A 21833-nucleotide genomic window follows, 5' to 3' on the forward strand; every position below is an offset into this window, starting at 1 on the left:
ATAGTACTGAAGTATGGAAAAAAAGAACTGTCGCACTGAAAAAATATAATAGAAAAAATATGCCTCCATCTTCATCTTAAACTACAAAATAATCTATCAGTCTAGACTAAGTATGTATAAAAAGTTGGAGAATGTGGTGGTGTACAAGTGATTTTGGATGGAGTAGAGTGTCATGGGGTAAAAAAACTTGCTTTGAATTCTTTATTCATAGTTTTTAAACAGGTAAGAAGGGGAAAAATAAAATATTTGATACTTCTACTTTTGATAACTTATTTTTAAACTTATTCACACTTCAACAGCAATCAGTAAGGAGATATTTTGGTATTCACATACTTTCACAAAGTAGGCTTATTAAAGGAGTAATACTTAATTTCTTAGCTTTATCCATTCAGATTTTAATCCTGTATATTTTTATCTTCTTAATGGCATATACCATAGAGACATCCAAGGTAGCCAATTACATTCAAGGTCAGCTGGAACTAAGCAACTCTTTTACACCACTTTTTTTATTAGATGAGGTAAATCAGTAGCTCTGATTCCCCTGTCTTTGAAGAGAGACTTTTACACAAATGCTAAACAGGCATCTGTAGCAGACATAATTTTCACTCCTTATACAAGCGTGTCTTATTTCTAGTAAAATACTTTTTCTTCCTGTTGACAGGCACTGTATGTATATTTACTTCTTTCTAGGTATGTTAGTACCTGTAATAAATTAAACCTTAAAAAGATATTGTTGTTATGGAGCATGTCCTATAAATTGTTAACGAATAACTCTGTGTGCATTTCAAGTGCAATATATGTTAAGTCATGTAACATGCTACTGATTTCCTCAAAATAGTCTTCAATACCTGTTTTAGAAGAAGATGATACCCTAAATTTTGGGTTTGTTTACCGAATTTAGTGAAGCTGCCACTGATTTATGACAGCATAAGTGAGAAAAGTATCTCATCCAAGTCCTTTGATAATACTCACAGAAAAATGTTTTTTGATGGGAAGGTTTGGAGTGTTTCTTTTCACTAGCTATTTACTTTAAATCATTATATGCATATTCTGTGTTCAGAAAGTGTAGTATCCTTTGCTAAACAGACACATCCAAATTAATTAGATTCTGATGGAGATTGGGATTTATAGGTTTGTTAGAAGTGGGTGTTTTCTCTGAGCAGGCTCTGTGTTCTTGCTGTGGATTTCAGGTGAAGGTGGTACATAATTTGCTGCTTTTTGTTGCTTTTTCTCTTCATACGTTTATAGCCATATATTTTCCCTGAAAAATCATTTCAATTATTTACACAATTCCTTTTATTAATACCATTGCACACACTTTGCAAGTCAGTTTTATAGTTGTCTATTTCTGCAAATGATGCAGTATTCTAACTTACAGAAAGGTTAAAAGGCCTCACTTAAATGAAGAAGACAAAGTGATTTTCTTGCTTCTCAAATAGAACAGCAAAGATTACTGTCACTGTTCTGTAAGAACAGAAATAGGTTTTGGATTTTTTTTTTTTTTAAACTCTCTGACATCTTAAGTTGGAAGGACTGTTAGCATTTGGGTGCACTGAGGAATATTGTTGATTCCCAAAAACTTGTTTGTCACTCTGTCAAGAAACGGCATTTCTGTGCATTGCCTGGTTAAATTAAAGGCTGTTCTTTAAAGAAAGCAGTACAGCTGATTACCATTAGCATCTAACTTAATAGAGAATTTGTATTAATCAAGTTTAGCATGTTAAAGAGAAGCAAGCTCCCCTCTGAATAGGTTAGAAACTAAAATTCATAATTCATTAATTAAATGGGGTTTTTTTAGTTTCCATACTCTGTATGTTCTGAACACCTAAATAATTTATAAAGTAGGTAAGAATGGATTAGCATTGCCATCTGCCCTATTCTTAGTCAACAGAGGTCATATGTTTTCTTATTACAATAAATTACAGGTTAAACAGTTTTGTCATGTATTTCTGTTTGCGTTAACACTATTTGTAAAATAAGTAAGCCTGCTCATTCTCCCTCCCTGTCACATAACTTCTACTACTGATAACTTCATAGATAGATAGTCTTCAAAGAGTTAGGTCAACTAAGGACTTGCTCTGGAGCTGGTCCTTTGTGCTTTCTTGTTTAAAGATTGCAATGCGTTGTACACGGAATTTAGGTATATGGGAAGGGATAGTCTTCCTAGGCTTCCTTCTAGCAGCTGCTATCTTTATGTAATAGGGGAGACACATAGAGAGCATCCTGTTGCGGACTGGACCTGAGAGCTACCGTTCACAGAAGGAAAGAGAAGATGACTGTGATGAAGTCTATTACTTCAGTCTGCACTTCAGATATCTCAACTTGAACTTCTCCTTAAATTTCTCTCTTCTGTGGTTTGTCCATGAAGTTCATTTGTTTTATTGTCTTACTGTCTACTTTATTATCTTATTTATTTAAAATCACAAACTTGTGCATTAAATCTTCTCTTGGAGATAAATAATTGTACTCTATTCTGTTTAGCACTTTGAAAGCAGCTCTTTATGTTGTGGTGCACAGCTGTCTTTGCTTTGCTTCTCTGGTTAGCCTCTAAGATTCAGGGTCCAAGGGTTGCCCTGTTCTTTTTCCACTTTAGGGATCACCTCATTAGGAATATTGATCCCTATGTTTCCTCGCTGAACTAACTTATTTCCAGCCAGGTTGTTAGGTCTGTGTATTTCCTTTGTTCTGTGCCTAGAACATTCGTCAGTATCAGCATGAGTAGTCTGGAGGGACTGAGGTCAGTACATGGCCTTTAGAAAAGTATTGTATTTCCTCCATAGTCATCAATGAAGCAACCAAGCAACTAGCAACCAAGTTGTTGAAGGTCTGCCTTAACTTTTTTGAGTCAGGCTTTCTGGAAAATATGCAAGTAATGAGCAGAATAAGAAAAAGAATAAAGTTAAAATTTGTGGTTATGAACTAGTTATGTGTTTGCATTATCATGAAGTTCAATACCGCAATTTAAATTTTTGCTGTATGAGTCACACAAACATAATTTAATTTGAAGCTCTTATTTTGAAAGGATAGTGGCATTACCATTTTGTTACTGTTTCATTCCTCTGCAGTTCCTCTTTTGTCCAGTTTTGCAAGTTGAATGTTGGTAATAGTTCATTGTAATTTGAGCAATGTTAAGATTTTACATTGGAATTTGAACACTTATTTATACCAGGTTAACGTTTTTTGTTATTTTTTAAATTATCCTACTATAAAATATTTTATTGGTTAGTAGTAAGAATATTATTCAGGCTGGTTTTGTCAGGCAAATTCTTTACTATCTTTGTATAGTAAGAGCATAATGAAGTAATCTCCCAAATTGCTTCTACTTTATATTGAGAGAAGAGTGAAAGAAATTGTCAATTTATTACATTTATGTTCATAGAATCATAAAATAGAATCATAGAACCATTTAGATTGGAAAAGACCTTTAAGACCATTAAGTCCAACTGTTAACCTAGCACTGCCAAGTCCACCATTAATCCATGTCCCTAAGCACCACATCTACACATCTTTTAAATACCTCCAGGGATGGTGACTCGACCACTTCCCTGGGCAGCCTCTTCCAATGCCTGACAACCCTTTCGGTGAAGAAATTCTTCAAGCTCTAGACAATCAAAACAAGCTCTAGACAATCAAAACAAGCTCTAGACAATCAAAACAAGCTCTAGACAATCAAAACAAGCTCTAGACAATCAAAACAAGCTCTAGACAATCAAAACAAGCTCTAGACAATCAAAACAAGCTCTAGACAATCAAAACAAGCTCTAGACAATCAAAACAAGCTCTAGACAATCAAAACAAGCTCTAGACAATCAAAACAAGCTCTAGACAATCAAAACAAGCTCTAGACAATCAAAACAAGCTCTAGACAATCAAAACAAGCTCTAGACAATCAAAACAAGCTCTAGACAATCAAAACAAGCTCTAGACAATCAAAACAAGCTCTAGACAATCAAAACAAGCTCTAGACAATCAAAACAAGCTCTAGACAATCAAAACAAGCTCTAGACAATCAAAACAAGCTCTAGACAATCAAAACAAGCTCTAGACAATCAAAACAAGCTCTAGACAATCAAAACAAGCTCTAGACAATCAAAACAAGCTCTAGACAATCAAAACAAGCTCTAGACAATCAAAACAAGCTCTAGACAATCAAAACAAGCTCTAGACAATCAAAACAAGCTCTAGACAATCAAAACAAGCTCTAGACAATCAAAACAAGCTCTAGACAATCAAAACAAGCTCTAGACAATCAAAACAAGCTCTAGACAATCAAAACAAGCTCTAGACAATCAAAACAAGCTCTAGACAATCAAAACAAGCTCTAGACAATCAAAACAAGCTCTAGACAATCAAAACAAGCTCTAGACAATCAAAACAAGCTCTAGACAATCAAAACAAGCTCTAGACAATCAAAACAAGCTCTAGACAATCAAAACAAGCTCTAGACAATCAAAACAAGCTCTAGACAATCAAAACAAGCTCTAGACAATCAAAACAAGCTCTAGACAATCAAAACAAGCTCTAGACAATCAAAACAAGCTCTAGACAATCAAAACAAGCTCTAGACAATCAAAACAAGCTCTAGACAATCAAAACAAGCTCTAGACAATCAAAACAAGCTCTAGACAATCAAAACAAGCTCTAGACAATCAAAACAAGCTCTAGACAATCAAAACAAGCTCTAGACAATCAAAACAAGCTCTAGACAATCAAAACAAGCTCTAGACAATCAAAACAAGCTCTAGACAATCAAAACAAGCTCTAGACAATCAAAACAAGCTCTAGACAATCAAAACAAGCTCTAGACAATCAAAACAAGCTCTAGACAATCAAAACAAGCTCTAGACAATCAAAACAAGCTCTAGACAATCAAAACAAGCTCTAGACAATCAAAACAAGCTCTAGACAATCAAAACAAGCTCTAGACAATCAAAACAAGCTCTAGACAATCAAAACAAGCTCTAGACAATCAAAACAAGCTCTAGACAATCAAAACAAGCTCTAGACAATCAAAACAAGCTCTAGACAATCAAAACAAGCTCTAGACAATCAAAACAAGCTCTAGACAATCAAAACAAGCTCTAGACAATCAAAACAAGCTCTAGACAATCAAAACAAGCTCTAGACAATCAAAACAAGCTCTAGACAATCAAAACAAGCTCTAGACAATCAAAACAAGCTCTAGACAATCAAAACAAGCTCTAGACAATCAAAACAAGCTCTAGACAATCAAAACAAGCTCTAGACAATCAAAACAAGCTCTAGACAATCAAAACAAGCTCTAGACAATCAAAACAAGCTCTAGACAATCAAAACAAGCTCTAGACAATCAAAACAAGCTCTAGACAATCAAAACAAGCTCTAGACAATCAAAACAAGCTCTAGACAATCAAAACAAGCTCTAGACAATCAAAACAAGCTCTAGACAATCAAAACAAGCTCTAGACAATCAAAACAAGCTCTAGACAATCAAAACAAGCTCTAGACAATCAAAACAAGCTCTAGACAATCAAAACAAGCTCTAGACAATCAAAACAAGCTCTAGACAATCAAAACAAGCTCTAGACAATCAAAACAAGCTCTAGACAATCAAAACAAGCTCTAGACAATCAAAACAAGCTCTAGACAATCAAAACAAGCTCTAGACAATCAAAACAAGCTCTAGACAATCAAAACAAGCTCTAGACAATCAAAACAAGCTCTAGACAATCAAAACAAGCTCTAGACAATCAAAACAAGCTCTAGACAATCAAAACAAGCTCTAGACAATCAAAACAAGCTCTAGACAATCAAAACAAGCTCTAGACAATCAAAACAAGCTCTAGACAATCAAAACAAGCTCTAGACAATCAAAACAAGCTCTAGACAATCAAAACAAGCTCTAGACAATCAAAACAAGCTCTAGACAATCAAAACAAGCTCTAGACAATCAAAACAAGCTCTAGACAATCAAAACAAGCTCTAGACAATCAAAACAAGCTCTAGACAATCAAAACAAGCTCTAGACAATCAAAACAAGCTCTAGACAATCAAAACAAGCTCTAGACAATCAAAACAAGCTCTAGACAATCAAAACAAGCTCTAGACAATCAAAACAAGCTCTAGACAATCAAAACAAGCTCTAGACAATCAAAACAAGCTCTAGACAATCAAAACAAGCTCTAGACAATCAAAACAAGCTCTAGACAATCAAAACAAGCTCTAGACAATCAAAACAAGCTCTAGACAATCAAAACAAGCTCTAGACAATCAAAACAAGCTCTAGACAATCAAAACAAGCTCTAGACAATCAAAACAAGCTCTAGACAATCAAAACAAGCTCTAGACAATCAAAACAAGCTCTAGACAATCAAAACAAGCTCTAGACAATCAAAACAAGCTCTAGACAATCAAAACAAGCTCTAGACAATCAAAACAAGCTCTAGACAATCAAAACAAGCTCTAGACAATCAAAACAAGCTCTAGACAATCAAAACAAGCTCTAGACAATCAAAACAAGCTCTAGACAATCAAAACAAGCTCTAGACAATCAAAACAAGCTCTAGACAATCAAAACAAGCTCTAGACAATCAAAACAAGCTCTAGACAATCAAAACACTTCCTAACGTTCAACCTAGTCAGGTGTAAACATTATTTATCTAATAAGAAAAGACATCCCTATGTTAGAAAAATTCATACTTTATTTTTAACGTGTCAAAGAGTTTAAGATAACTGAGGAAGGTGCTCTCACTGTCATAACAATTTGGGTGTGATTTAGGCACTGAGAGAGAAAACTGGAATAAGTCATGATTACGTAACATCACTTTAGTTAATCTTTGAAAGCTAATTATGACCAGGAGTTAATTTCCAAGTAAGAATAAGTTTTCCTTTCTGTAGAAAATTAAGGAATAAGTTTGATCATGCTAGTCTGATTCAGTAGTCTGATTTCAACAGTCATTTTACTAATCATGCACTTAAGTGCCCTTCCGGTAGTTTGCAGAGGAAGGCAAGTAACCAAGACAGGTAGAATTGTGCCCAGAAATAATGAAACTAATGTGGAAACAACAGTCAATAATTTGAACTGTGAGTTACTTCTCAACAGATGGCTAAGACCTTGGGTTTTTTGGTCTAAGATATTAATAACTGGCACACAGTGAAATTTAGAATGATTTATTTACATCTTTACAGTGTAGTAACGTTGCCTATTTCAAAGAATACTTTTTGTCTTGAGTCTGTTCGCTGCACTGTGCTATTAAAAAAAAAAAAAAATTCTGACATTCTGTCAAAGAGTAAATAAAGAAAAAGGAAAACTTTAACAAAGTAATTACATGAACCGGAGCACTTTTATAGTCTTCTAAAAGTAACTTCCACTTTTTTCTGGGTATTCCATTTGTACAAACGATTTGCCTCCTTTGGGGGGAGGGGAGAATAAATGGAACAATATCAGAATCTAAAAGCTTAATGGTTTTATTGCTGCATTGTAATTATACTAATAAACACCTCTGTCCATGACCTTGGAATTTGTAGTGCAGTGAGAAAGATTTATTGACATGTAATTTGGAAGAAATATGGGATTATTGTGTAATTACAGCGTGTGGTTATTAAGCATATGTACTTACATACCATTTATCCCTGTTATTTCAAGACCTTCAACTATGTTTCAGTTTTCACTCAAAAATACAGAAAGGCTTCTTGTTAAATCCAGTGCCTGGGAGATCTTTGTTATATTATTGGGTCAACTACAAAGTAACTCTGTTACCTTGAGATGTGCAGAGGGGATCAATAGATCTTTAAAACAGCATGTGATGTTTTTAAAGAAATGTTCTAAACCCTGTTTTTCCTAGTAGTTTAGATATCAATGTGTAGGACTTTCTGCTATGCAGGTTGTTGATACAGAAGTCCTTTATACATAGATTTGCTTCTTGCTGCTGTTTAACTAGCATATCTCTAGGGCCCCATCATTTTTTCACCTTAGTCAGGTTTTCCCATGATCTCCCTTTCTATTTGTGTGAAGCTAACTCTGTAAAGATCTCTATATCTTCTTGTGAAACCATACGTAATTAATTCTCAAATACCTATTGGAATATAATTAAGTATGTATCTAACTGGCATAAGGCTAAAGCAAGAAATGCATTGCTTTGCACTTCGGTCCCCTTTCTTGGCTACAGCAGCCATGCCTATCTTTCATGTAATTCAGCTTTTGAGTTTAATTCAGCACTCTATTTTCATTAGGTATTTGATGATTTTCAAGGGCAAGTTTTTTCAAAATTTATACCGCTTTCAGCTTCCAAAATCTATAGCTATGTTATCTTCTTTTTATCGTGAAAAGCATGGAAGCTCTTCGAGATTGTAGCAGGGTAACAAACTCAAAACAGAAATTATTTTTTTTATGTTGCCTAAATTTTTGTGTTGACTTTTACAATATGTGTTTATGAAAAACCCACTGAAGTTCTTTTTGCTACATGAATCTTTTTACTGTCTCAGTTAGAAGGACTTTTCAAAAAGTTTTTAAAACTTTCTAGCTAAAGTAAACCCACCTTAATTGTTGGTTGTGTTTTTTTTTTGTCTGTGAACTATACAATAAGTAATTAAGTGATTTAAAAATTATGAATTTAAGATTCTCAATTCTAGTAAACCCACTTAATTGTTGGTTGTGTTTTTTTTTTGTCTGTGAACTATACAATAAGTAATTAAGTGATTTAAAAATTATGAATTTAAGAATCTCAATTCTAAGTAACAGTCCCAAGATTTTATTTATAAATAGTACTTCTCTGTCGTACAAGAAAATTTCTCAGTTGTGAGAATGAAGAAATAAGTGTTCTTAAAAAAAAAAGAAGTTAATGATAGTTCACTAAAATAATTGGTTGTATGGAATCACCCAATGTGTTCAATAATAAGGCATATTTATTACTGTTGCTTCTATAGGTGAGCGAAGCAGGTAATTTTCCAAGTTTTCTACCATCATAGTGCCATTTTATCTTATACTTAGGAAACATACCAAGAAATACGTGAATAATAATTCAATTTAACAGTTGCAGTGATTTATCGCTGTCAGTGTTTACCATGTCCACTTCAGGATCTGTGTGTTCCATGCTCAGAAAAACGTATTCCTTGTTTAAGGTTTGTGCACTCGGTTGGCACTTGGTGTGCCACAAAGCATACCCAGAGGGAAGGGAGACACCCAATCAATACACCTTTATAGCACTTTGATCTCTTTGCTGAATATTGGGATGTAATATATCTTTGCTTTTTCAACAGAATGATTTAGAAGTTGCCTTTTATATTAGTTAGATTTTGTTTTACTATATCGGTTCTTTCTGCTAAGAAGATGACTCTCCAGTTTTTAATGAAGGAGGGATAGGGGTGACCTGTATAAAAGAATAGACCTTTTAGTATGAAATTACATATTTATCAATTCATTCTTATTTTATTGAGGTGTAAAGAGTAAAAGGGATAAAGAGAATCGTGTATGTATGTTTTCCCCCTGCAGATACTTCATGCAGCAGGATGTGGTTGGCATAATATTAAAATAAAATATGCATACACTAAACAGCATTTGGGGCTGTCTGTGGAAACAAATATACCTGAATACAAATGTACGGTTTGGTCAGAACTCTTCTGAAGGAGAACGCAGTGTTTGAATGTAAACTGTATAAAGTGATAAATCTGCCGAAGCCCATGTCAATGTTAGTGCCATGTTAAAAAAAGATTTATCAAATTCATTAATTAAAGAAAATGAAAAACTCTTGCTGAAGCAAGATCAAAACTTTAGCTGGCATAAATTGGCGTACTTGGCATTGTCCATAACTGCTTAATGTGATGGCTCACACTAATGCGCTAATGTCTGATGGAATTGTGCAGCAGCCTCTTCCAAGAAACTGCTGCAGAATGACCTGCAGCACTGAAATAACTTAACTGGGACCACCAGTATATTGAGGTCATGGGCAGTATATTTTCTTACTCAGAACTGAACCTTAAGTTCTATTTAGAAAATTTCTTGAAACTATTCTAAAGACTCTTAGGATTCCCATTTTTGAACCAGTGTCTAAAGTGAAGACATATAGCCAGCGTACTATAATAATTGTTTCTTAATTTTAGTTCTGAAGCAGAAAGCTGTGTGATTTAACCTGTCCCTGATGACTTTTTAGTCTGTGTCCAGATGCCCACTGATTTCAAAGTGTATGCCTTTTAAATAAACAATGGGAATGAAATTGTGGTTATATAATTTGTAGGTAACATTTAATTGTCATTGTTAATAATTTTATTGCTGTTGTTTCTCCTTCTTCCTGAATTATCTTAAATAAGTGTTATGATTTAGAAATAGTCCAAACAAATTGAGTGACACAGATCTAATGGAAGAATATTTTTTGAGAACTTAAAATAGTCTGTTCCTGGGCTTAGAAATGTCGCTGGTAATGCAAGATCATTAAGACTAGTAGGACGTGATCAGAGACAGATGGTTTGAGCCCAGTTCATCTATAATGAAATGCAAGAAATGGGTATAATGTGTTGTGTCATCATAGATACCCAGCTAAATATTTCTGTGTATGTGCCTGTGATATAGTAGCACTTGTAAACCATTGTTAAGATAAAGTCTAAGTGCTGTTTGTATCTTTATCTTGTTCACTGTGTGCTAATGTGCACAATTAGATAATGTATAGCAAAATTAAGCAACAGCATTGCAGATGCTTGTGTATAGCAGAGAGCAGTGTTACAGACCAGCATCAGACTTTCCCTGTAAAGTTAAGTGCCTCACTTACATACAGGTACATGAGAGAGTTATGAAAAGTCCTCTTTTGCAGTACCAGGTATAAACCATCTTTCTGAAATCTTGGAACTGTAACAACTATAAGGCTGGGGGTCTCTCAGGGTAAAAAGTGTCACAGTGAAAAAAAAAAATTATTTCTTTTCTGTGGCACTTAAATAACTGATTTAAAGGCATGATGTTGCCAATGCACAGAAAAGCTGCTGCTCCTGCGGGGCTGGATCTTGTCTAGTCTGCAGTTGCACAGGGTTACATATTGTGGTGGGAGAGGAATTTACCTTTCTAGGGAGAGAAAAGAAACATTAGTCCTGAGGTGGCATGTCAGAGGTGAATGAGGAGTGAATGATCATGTACTCATGCCACCATGCATGTGATTCCAAAAATTTATTCTCACTTAACATCAAGGTTTTTTCTAATACATTTAAAACTCTCAGTGATAAAGCCTGGGTTTTCTAAAGTTGTCTTTGTTCCATTAAGGTGGTATAATCCTTCTCTGCAGCTTTCCAGTAATGCTAACATAATTCACTTAGCTCAGAAGATGATAAAAATTTCTAGATTATCATGTGCATAAATTTTATTATGTACTTTAACATTTTCCAAAACATTGTTTAAAAGTAGGGCTTAATTATTATCTCTGATTGGATTAGTGTATGTCTGGAAGGCCCAGTGCATCTTGGTATTCAAAAGGGTGTCCCTCGTTTGAGGTGGCTTTTCAACTTCTATTTCTCTTCAAATGCAGCAGTGTACCTAGCTAACACATTTGAACACCAATGCCTTTGTTTGCTAATACTAACAGTCCGTGAGCATCTAGCCTATGTGTGGGCAGTTTATATTTTGTGATTACTTCATATAAAAACTTTCAAAGTTTTATTTAGTTTCACTTTGAAGCTGAGTGACATGTGAACATAGGATGTCTCTTCTGGAAGAAGTGTTATTATGTGAAATTATTCAGGAATAGCTACTGTGTTTAAATTAATAAGCGCTTTTAATTCACAATAACTTTAAAGCATACACAGCTCAGTGACTTCAAAAAGCATTTTCAGTCATCCTTTGGTAAACATTTTGAGCTAAGGCAATTGAAAAATGCATTCCTTTCTTGTTGATCAGAATAGATTTTTCTCTTGAGAAATAAGTCTGTGTTGTAGCACAGCGATATTAAACCTAGCTTTAAGTCTTTAAGGCACTGTAATCCAGCCTGAACCACTGCAGGTAAAATGCTTGTGGTACCTAAACTTGCTTGGATGTCTGAGAACAATGCTTCAGTCAATAAATGGACGGTTGTCTAGACATACATAGGTAATGCCATTTGCTTTCACAATGTGAGTGCCTACAATTTCAAAGGACTTTTGTAAGACAAATCTCTTGCAAGATGAAAATGTATGCATTTTCCCTGTCCAATCCATTGAATGACTCTCAAATACATTTTTATTGAAATGTTTCTTAATATTTAGATTCTGTAATACTTAGATTCTAGATCTTGTAGAGTAACTGTGTATCACAGCTGCTTTTCAAGCTACCTGCACCATCATTTACCTTATAATTGTCTTTAGATGATTGCTTGACTTTTTTTATGATACTGATTTGGCTAAAGCTTTCTGCTGTTAGCATAGTTTGTGTTCCAGTATTATGAGGGTTTCTTATATAAAACAGTCACAAGCAATTGTATTTGACATTGTGTCAGAAATGTGAAAATATGTCTGCAACTGTCCCTTAATTCACCAGTATTTTGTTGGTTATTTATTAAAATCATTGTGCTGGTTGGCATTACTGTTTTGCTTAGTAGACCCACTCATGCTCTGTGACCTCGTTACACAGGGCACTTTCAAAGACATAAAGAACCATTTTGCACCTTGTTAGATACCCTGTGATCTGTAAGCTATGTTTCACTGCTTCCATGCTACCTCACATACTTCAGAGAAGAGTCATCAGGTATGTCCTTTCTCACAATGCCAGAATACAAAAAGAAAAGATTGCTGCTGTCAGGATGAGGGTCCAGTAACAAAGAGGTTAAAAAAATCACTGCTTTTTCTGCAAAGCAGATACAGCTCATTCAAATGTCCTTTTGAGTATATTTCTTTTCCTAGAGAAGTGTAAAGGGCATGTGAAAGCATTTGTTATTGAAGGGATGTCATGGGTGGTCAGCCTCAGGTTAGCTCTGCCTTGCAAGAGCAGAACAGCCACATGGAGTTCATTTCAAACTGTTTTAAGACACTACTGCAGCCACTATGAAACCCACAGTGAATCCAGATACAGTTTGTTGATATTGCAGTTGGGTTTCCAGTTGAGATGTGTAAATCCATCTTATTTGTTCACATAGCTCTAAATGTATGTCTTAGATGTTCTTTTTTTTTTTTTCATGTATCGATGAGAAGTCGCAGTTATGGGTTGGGTTTTTTTTTTTGCCACAGAACTTTTTTCCCTGAGATTTTTAATCTCCGGTTTTGATAGAAGTTTCACTTTGAGTTGTTCTTGATAAGTAAGAATTCTTTTCAGAAAACATCCTGTGGAAATTCAGCTGTATAGTTTGAGCTAATATAATTTGGTTTGCATTGCAGTCATGCACACTAAAAATACAGTTGACATTAAATATTAATGTAACTTTTTGTACCTTTTGGATTTTGACCTTTCAAAGATGCAAGATTTCTCTAGGTTATCTGTAGACTGTCTTTTGAGGGGCACTCGGAGACCATCCTGAAGATTATATTTGCCAACAGGGGTAATGGGAAGTGTGTTTCAACTGGTGGAGGAATGGATGCTGGCTAAACTTTGTATTGTTTTTTTTCGTTGTGGAATTTCATCAGTTACGTGTGTAGGACAGTTTTCAGGATGTATTCAGGTCTTTAAAAGTAACATTTTGCATCTAAATGGAAAATATACATACAAAACTTCATCGTGAAGACAAAATCTTTAATTTCACAGATTAGTTCGTAATACACATATGACAGTATATTTGCGTATCTTGTAGTGCTGTGTTGTGTCTGCGTAATTTAAATCTAATTTAGTAAGCAGTTTGATCTATCTTTAGATGATCGTGGAAAATACGCTCTCAGTATAAAAGTGTCACACATGCTTTGCATGAATTTAAGCTGTATGACTGTCATCATTCGTCTAGAATGATTGTCCATCTGTTATCTTTTGAATAAAGTGCTTTTTTGTGTGTAAAGAATGACAGTGTTAAACTTTGATTTATTTTTGTAACTGGTTTTGAAGAAAGAGATTCCTCACTGCAAAGCCTAATCTTGTTAAAATTATTTGTGGAAGGACCCCGCCAACAGAGATCCAATGAGATTTTTCTTCAGTGCTATCAGTTACTTGCTGTGTCTCCAACAAATGGTTTTTCATGCTCAGTTTATGGGGAAAAAAAGCCTAAATCTAAAATATCTCTAAAGGGAACTCCTTCTAAGGATTCTGATGAAAACTCAACTGATCTATGAGATTTTTTTGGACTGTAGAGGAAGGAGTGCAGTGATGTCTGAATTAGCACCTGAATGTCTAAACATCTGAACTAAACAGATAACTGGCATTTTACAGAATGTCAATAAATTGGAGTTTGGCTTCTAAGTTGGTTCAGAATCACTTGTGCTTGAAAATGAAAGCTCAGCATCTTCACAGAACTATGTGCAGACATAGTAGGTTTTTAAAGCCTTCATTCTTCTTATCATATTTAGCCTCAACTTTCTAACAATTGTAATTGTCCACAGAAAACAGTTCAAGATAAATGCATTATCAGGTTTTGAAATTTTCTTATTTTTGTAAATACTAAGACCTGGGGAGCAAAATAAGGGCTATATTGTGGATTAAGTGAAATATCTCAAGGCTGTGCTTTTCTGATAACTGAACCTGAAGTGACCTTTCTCAGACACAATTACAGAGCTGTATGTTTTTCCTTTAATTTCATCAGGGGTTTAATTAGTATACAAATAAAACTTCCCTTATCTTCCTTTCTACCTAATTGGCTTGTCTTCGCTTATATATGAAGAATGTGAAAATGGGCTGTAATTAGGGTGACCGTGTTAACCTTTTTTTCTCAAATGTACTGTTGCCTAAAGGCCTCAAGGCCTAAAAACAGTGCTTTGGATTATTGCTTTGCAATCACTATGGCTCTCCCATAGGTTTTCTCATGAGCAGAAGGGCTTTGGGTGCTGCAAGTTCCCACTGCTTAACGGGATCTTCATTCTTCTCCCCACTAAATGTTTATTGATTATCTCACTGCTCCACACTCAGCCTCCAACAACTTAATATCAGGTGACAGTCAGGAGAGTTCTCCAAGTAATTAGAGTGGAGCATTGAGGGAACAATTAGGAGCAGAGTTATTAAACTTGATTTATCCTATTCTCTCCTGAACACTTTCTTGGATATCAGAACATCACACTTTCACAATCTACCCTGGCTGAGAAATTAGTGGCTAACCTGCTGCTTATCATTGTTGCCTTGCTGCCTTGAGGCACACCCTCTTGGTTTCAGTCACTCAGCTGGAAATATTAGAGTCCATAAAGTTTATCAAGGGTTTTAATTAGATCAATCTGAAGAAGGAAAAAAAGAGAGGCTTAGCAGCCATTACTTTAGAATACTCCACACTGTATTTGAGCAATTTCCAAGGCTTCACTTTAACCCACAGTAGCAAGGACCCTTCAAGTGAATGCTGAAACTGCTTTTAGAGAGCTAAAATCAGTTTACCTTTTGCTTAGATATTGCAGTATTATTGATAGGTAAAGTCTGAACCCTTTGGAGATTTCTGTAAATAATGGTGAAAGTTTTGAATATAATAAAGCAGCTGTTCAGTGAGATATTTGCTTTTATCATTTCTGTATTGCTTTGAGAGGCATGCTGGCCATGCCTCTCAAAGAGTTAGGCTTCCTGCTTTCATCCCTGTTATTGCCTCATTAATAGGCCTGCGCTTGCAATTGTTAAGCAAGATTAGTTAGCAGCTCCCAGAAGATTTTGACACCTAGTGGGTCTCTTCACCATTTGTGTCAGTGATGAAAGCTTTATGCAGGAGCAGACAACTCTTCAGCCCTTGTAGAAGGATAGCTATCTAATAAAAATGAAATAAATATGCATAATGTTCCTATTATCCTGTCTTTCTTCACTTATTTAGACCACTAGACTCTTGGAACCAGACTCTGTTCCAGCAGCCTCTACATCAAAAGTTGCTTGCATCAAAATACTAGCAGAGTTATCTATTCTACATCAGCCAGAGCTCAGTCCTGTGACTGCATCTTAAAAACAGATTTCTCAATCAGATGGGAAAGTGGGGTGGACAAAGCATTGGCACCAGAGATGTTCTCTGTTCAATAAATTTTGTTCGTCAGAAGATGGGAATATGGGCAGGGCGGGACTAGACTCGGTTTTCAGAGTTGTTTCCTCAATGCTGACTTAGCCTAAAACAAACAAACAGTAAACATAATAAATGGAAGAAGATAATGTTCTTTGTTCTTAAATTAAAGATGGCTCCTTTTATCCTTGCTAATCCACATCTGGTTTCTTGGAAATAACTTTTCTGAAAATCTGACAACTCACAAATTCAGCTGTTCGGACAGGACTTTGATAGCTGCTGGTGGCATTGGGGTAGAGTTTCTGAAAACAGCACTTCTGGTTTTGGATATCTTTGTGCTAATAATGCAGTGGACGAATGAGATCTGTGCGTTTATCTTTTCTTAGGTGAAAAATAGCATTCTTCATCAAAAATAACGACATAAGAGGCAGAATAGAGTTACTCAACCTGCAGTAATTTGAGCAAGACTAATATTAACATTTCTGGGGTTTAGAGTTTCTTAAATAAACTCCTGATTGTTTTTTTTCTTACAGCAGTGATTAATCTCAGCCTGGATTTTGTAAATTGCTGAACAGAGAGTTCATGTAGTGGTGCTGTACCTTCCAAATACACTGTTGAAATAACTGGTTGCTTTTTTGTCTTGAGAAATGTTTGAAGAAAACTTACGCCAATCCACAGGTTTCAGTTTATTTTGCAAGATTATGCGGTTTCATGCTGTACTTTGTTATTTCATAGAAATTTTCTCTAGCATGTTGTTTTTTGCAGTGTCTTTGACTCTTGGCTAGGTCTGAAGCTTTTTCAGATTAGTTGAGTTTTCAGTGCCCTCCAAATTTTTATCAGCCTTTTGTATATACTGTTCTTAATACATATCCACAGCATAACACATATTCTCCATGTTCCACAGTCCAGGTCAAGTACTCCTGAGTACAAATTATACAGAGCATTCTTAGAACTTAAGCAGAAAACATACCCATAAATTTTGCAAACAAGGTGCAAGAGCTCAGTCTTGCAACTGTGCAGCCTTTTCTATCCTTCTACATTGGTTTAGAATCTGTCAGGGAATTTACATTTTGTAAAAGAATGTTTATAGCCACCTATTATAATTTTGTTATAAGAAGGCAATTAACAGCTGTAAGTAAAATGTAACATTTAGCAAACTATGAAATCCCATTATTAATATTCCAGTCTATAAATGTATTGATTTATCCCAGCAGAAAGGAGTAGCAACTAGCCAGGTTCTGTATTAATTAGTTCTGTGTGCTATTTGTCATCTGTTGGATTAATCTGAATTGATTTAAAGCATGTTGTGTTAATTCTAAGCTGGAGAGAAACATTAAAAATACACGTACTATTTTGCATATTGGAAAACTAATGTTAAAATAGTGAAAGCACCATAAAATAGTGATTTATTCTTAGCAAGAATTGCAGCAAAACTGTACTTATCGCACTAACAGAGAATATTAGATTCATATTTTTTTAATCCTGAAGCTTCTGAATAGTGCAGAATATTTAAATAAATGCTACTTTGTTTATTCCCTTTCTTTCTTTGTGAATTCTTTAATGTTCATTTTAAATTAAGTTTTGAGAATATTCTGTCCTCTTTAATGCTGTACTCTTGATTATGTCCACTGTGTTTAGATCTGGTATTTGTAAATATAGTACCTGTAGCATAGTATATGTACCTGTTTGATCAACAAATTACTTTATTTTATAGAATTTACTTGTACATAGGCAATATACTAAAAACTGGGGGGTTCTGAGTTAGTAATGGTTTTGCTAGAGAATTCATAAAACCTTAGTATGTAATGGTCCAAATCTACTTCACAGTCAGTCTGTTTTCCACTTTGTTTAATAGCCTATGGCATAAATTGAAGTTAATTATTTGGGCTGACAAGTAACTCTGCTTTCTGTCTGCTTGCAGAGACTCTCAGAGGCAAAGATGGAGCTGAGAAGAAAAGATCAATCTTTGCGTCAGCTCAATAGACTTCTTACCCAGCTGGAGCAGGACAAGCGTCGACTGAAAGAGAGCATCCATGATGCAGAGAGTGCCCTCTGCATGGCAGTGAAGTGAGCGCTGGGACCTTGGGGAGATCACTTAAAACAGACAAAAGATCAATTCTTACTTTCATGCACAGGGTTTTAGCCCTGGCTAATGTGATGCTAGAAAACAAAAGTACATCTGTCTCTCTTTGAAATTCAGTGATAGTCTTCTAAAAAGAAAACTGTTAGTTCAAGATACGAGATGGTATGTTTTCTGTAGTTATCCCATAATAGTGCTCCAAATTCTAGGTCCTGAAATAGCATTGGCATTTTTGTTTGCCAATTACCTTACTGATTTGACAACATCTCTTTGGCAGATCCCTAACGCTCTGTTTATTTAAGAAATGATTGCTTGTTTTCTCTGTTTCCATGTCATCTTTTTACAGAGAGATACAATTTATTTATAATAAATACAGAAACGTCAGCTAGGTGACAGGTCTTAGCTGCCAAAGGGGCTGAAACCCATTTTGGACCTAGTATTATGTGTGGAACAGGATAGATTTTTCAACTGATTTCAGAGAGTTTTGGATTTAGGCGTAAACCCCATGCCTTTTTATACCATAACCTGGAGAATGGAAGGAAGTGTTCAGGGACCAGTCTTGAAAAGGTTGGTAGTCAGAAGGTGTTCCATTGACTTGAATGAGATTATTACTAACCTTTTACAGTCATATAGTGAGATAAAAAGATAAATCTTTGCAGACTCTGTTATTTATTACTCTTATTGTAGTATGTACTTTGAATATTGTTGGTCCATGGCTAGGATTTAAAAAAAAATCAATTTAAAATTAAAATTTCACATTATACCTGGGATACATTTGACCTCTGAAGAACAATAGCTTAGAAGCTTTAAGGGTTTTATGCACAAGTGAAATAATGTAATTAATATAGTTATCAGTGAAATGTTTACTAATCTAATTAAAATGACAAATGTTATTTAGTATGAGTGTAATAAAGCAGATGTGACCTGAAGTAGGATTTGTTCTGGAAAGCTTGCCCCTTTTCACCCTGCCCCAACCTATTTTACGCACTCTAGTAAACATCATTCCCTGTGGCCCTTCTTATATTCAGAAAAGGTTATTTTAATGTGAAGTGGTTTTAAAATTGGTTGTATTTCTGTATATAGCAGTTGAATATTGACAAAGAAAAATCCCATACCATTTATTGTTCTACCAGCTCTTCATAACAAATGTCTTTTTTTTCTTTGGAACATGTAAGCAAAGTAGGTGAAAGAGACTTTACTTTTTTCCAGAAAATTGTATTTTAATACCTCTTCCATAACCTGAGTGACTGTAAGCAATTGTCGTGGTTTAACCTCGGCCAGCAACCAAGCCCCACACAGCCGCTCGCTCACTCCCCCCTGGTGGGATGGGGGAGAGAATCGGAAGGGTAAAAGTGAGAAAACTCATGGGTTGAAATAAAGGCAGTTTAACAGGTAAAGCAAAAGCTGCGCACACAAGCCAAGCAAAACAAGGAATTCATTCACTGCTTCCCATCAGCAGGCAGGTGTTCAGCACAGCAATGCATGGGTGTCTTTCAAGTTCTTTCCTAATCTTTTGTATAGCTTAAAGGATAGCAAGATGGCTGGCTCATTCTGAGAATGGCTATCTTGATTTTCTTGCAGTGGTGGCCAGCAGTTCTGTCCCGCTTTCTTCCAGAGTAGGAAGCAGTATTAATAAGAGAGATTAATAGCAGTGAACTTGACAGAAATTTAGTAGCCTTTTGGTCATTTCTCTGCTAGATAGAAACTCTCTATCAAACCTTCACCCCGGCTATTGTGTAAAAGATGATGTAAAGCACGTTCCTCATGCCTGAACTACATTTCTGGATAATAATCCTAAAGAATAGTTCTATGGTCCAGTTCCAATTTCCCTTACAACTGTAGGAGTTGTTGAATATATGAAATGTAGATTGAATGAAATGTGGATCCTGGCATGTAGGGGTGCAATAGATGAATTTTTTAAACTTTTTTCTTAGGTGCCATAAACAAATATTACCAGACTTTTATTTTAAGATGTTATTTAAGATAATAAATCAACTGTAGTCAGAGGGCTTTCTGTTCACAGAAATAAGAACCTGGGGATCACCTACTAACCTGGGTCCAAAATTCCGTCTAAAGATACTTTCCTTTTTATGATGAACACCTGAGAATATGCAAGGAACAGACTGACTTCTATGTCAGTAGTTAACTTAGAAATTAATAGTGTTGAACTGGCTCTCTAGAACTGACTTGACCCAGACAAATAGCAGTCGCTATGTAAATGAGGCCAGCAGAGAAGGTGAACTGCATGTCCCTGTCAATCTAGTCCAAAGAAAGGCAGGATCCTGAAAAGAAAAAAATCTATGTGACAGCTTTAATAGGAATGTAAAAGCCAATCCTACTTTTCTGGCCACCTTCCTGTATTTGCCATTAGGATAGTATGAATAAAGAAATGAGGAAGCAGCGGTCATTCCAGGCAGAAGAACACCATGATTTTTACTTCTGTTTTAGGAACTGTAAGAGCTCAAACAAAATATTCACATGGCTGGCAAGGTAAAAGACAGGCCTGGAATATTAAGGTGTATCAGCTTTTCTGGCATAGATTCCATTTGATTTCCTACGGTGCTTTTTTGGTCACGCTGTCCTGTTCTCCTTAGTCATATGGTATTATGCAACTTTAATTCCATTTCTGTCAATGCATCAGATGAGACCAAGGTTTTTTATGGCAGCATAACTGATCAAAGCTGTCTTTATTACTGAAGCCCAAATCGACAGAAAGGCATGAGAGTAGTATTTTGTTCTCCAAACTTCTGTTTCGTAAGGGTAGGATCCTCGTCTGGACTTCTGCTGGAAAAGGACCAGTGGAATGTTCAGGTTTAGAGAAGATGGGAAGACTTATATGCATATAAGTACATAGTTGTTAGGCCCATATAATTGATGAAAAACTTAGAATTTGTCAGTGTTTTCCAGTATGAGAATGTAATCTCTTCCTGCTAGATCCTGGACTCCATTCAACATGCCCTTTTTATCCAAGACTGCAGATTTCTTCTCCAAGAACATGATAGTTGTTCATTGATATGCCTGTAAATACAGCTAGTTTAAAAGCTTATCCACAACAGAAGCATCGTTCATACAGAAACGTGCCAAATAGTGGTCCCTGAACTGTTTTTTAGGGTTTGCACTGGAGGTATAAAAAGAGAGATACAAACATAACAGTTTGAGTTATCAACAATTATTTTTAAAGACATGATGGTTATAAAGTAGCAGAAAATGAATTTCTCCATCAGTAGAGCTTCAGTTCTATTAACGACTGTTTTCTTTTTTTTCCTCTTGTAATCAAGACAAAGAATTGATTATTAGTCATATGAAATCTGTGGAAGCCACTCTTCATAAGGTAAGGATTTGAAGTGTTCCCTCTGTATTTGTATTTCCAAACACATAGAGGTTTTACAACTGCTTATTCTCAGGGAAGGAGGGGAGTAGAAGTTGTAAAGCAACGTCCTTTCCTTAGAGTTTAAGTTGCCACTTTCGACTTCTTTCATCTCCAAAAACTATTCATATTTAGTGAAATAAAATACAATTTTGTAGTACACGGACTTCTTATTTTTAATATAAAATTTATTACAAAATTCACCTGCCTTCCCTCAATCACTGAGCACTGTTTCTGGTTACCAAGTGAAGACTATTGATCATCCAAACAATTCGTAATTGCTGCTGAGTTAACTCTCTCTACTGAGTAAGGCGGAGGTCATCTGGTGAGGTGGCCATAGGACATTTGGCTTTGTGCATGCTACTTT

General features: G+C 35.4%; 1 protein-coding gene across 1 annotated transcript in view; it reads left to right on the top strand.

Annotated features, from left to right (window-relative positions):
- CCDC171 (coiled-coil domain containing 171) overlaps positions 1 to 21833 on the top strand; it is a 179129-nt gene that overhangs the window by 100945 nt on the left and 56351 nt on the right. The window contains 3 exon segments of the mRNA XM_009274285.1: positions 17941 to 18086; positions 19997 to 19998; positions 21378 to 21430. Coding sequence (XP_009272560.1) covers positions 17941 to 18086; positions 19997 to 19998; positions 21378 to 21430 — 201 coding nt within the window.

Source organism: Aptenodytes forsteri, unplaced genomic scaffold (assembly GCF_000699145.1).
Source record: "Aptenodytes forsteri isolate BGI_AS27 unplaced genomic scaffold, ASM69914v1 Scaffold46, whole genome shotgun sequence".
NCBI lineage: Eukaryota > Metazoa > Chordata > Aves > Sphenisciformes > Spheniscidae > Aptenodytes > Aptenodytes forsteri.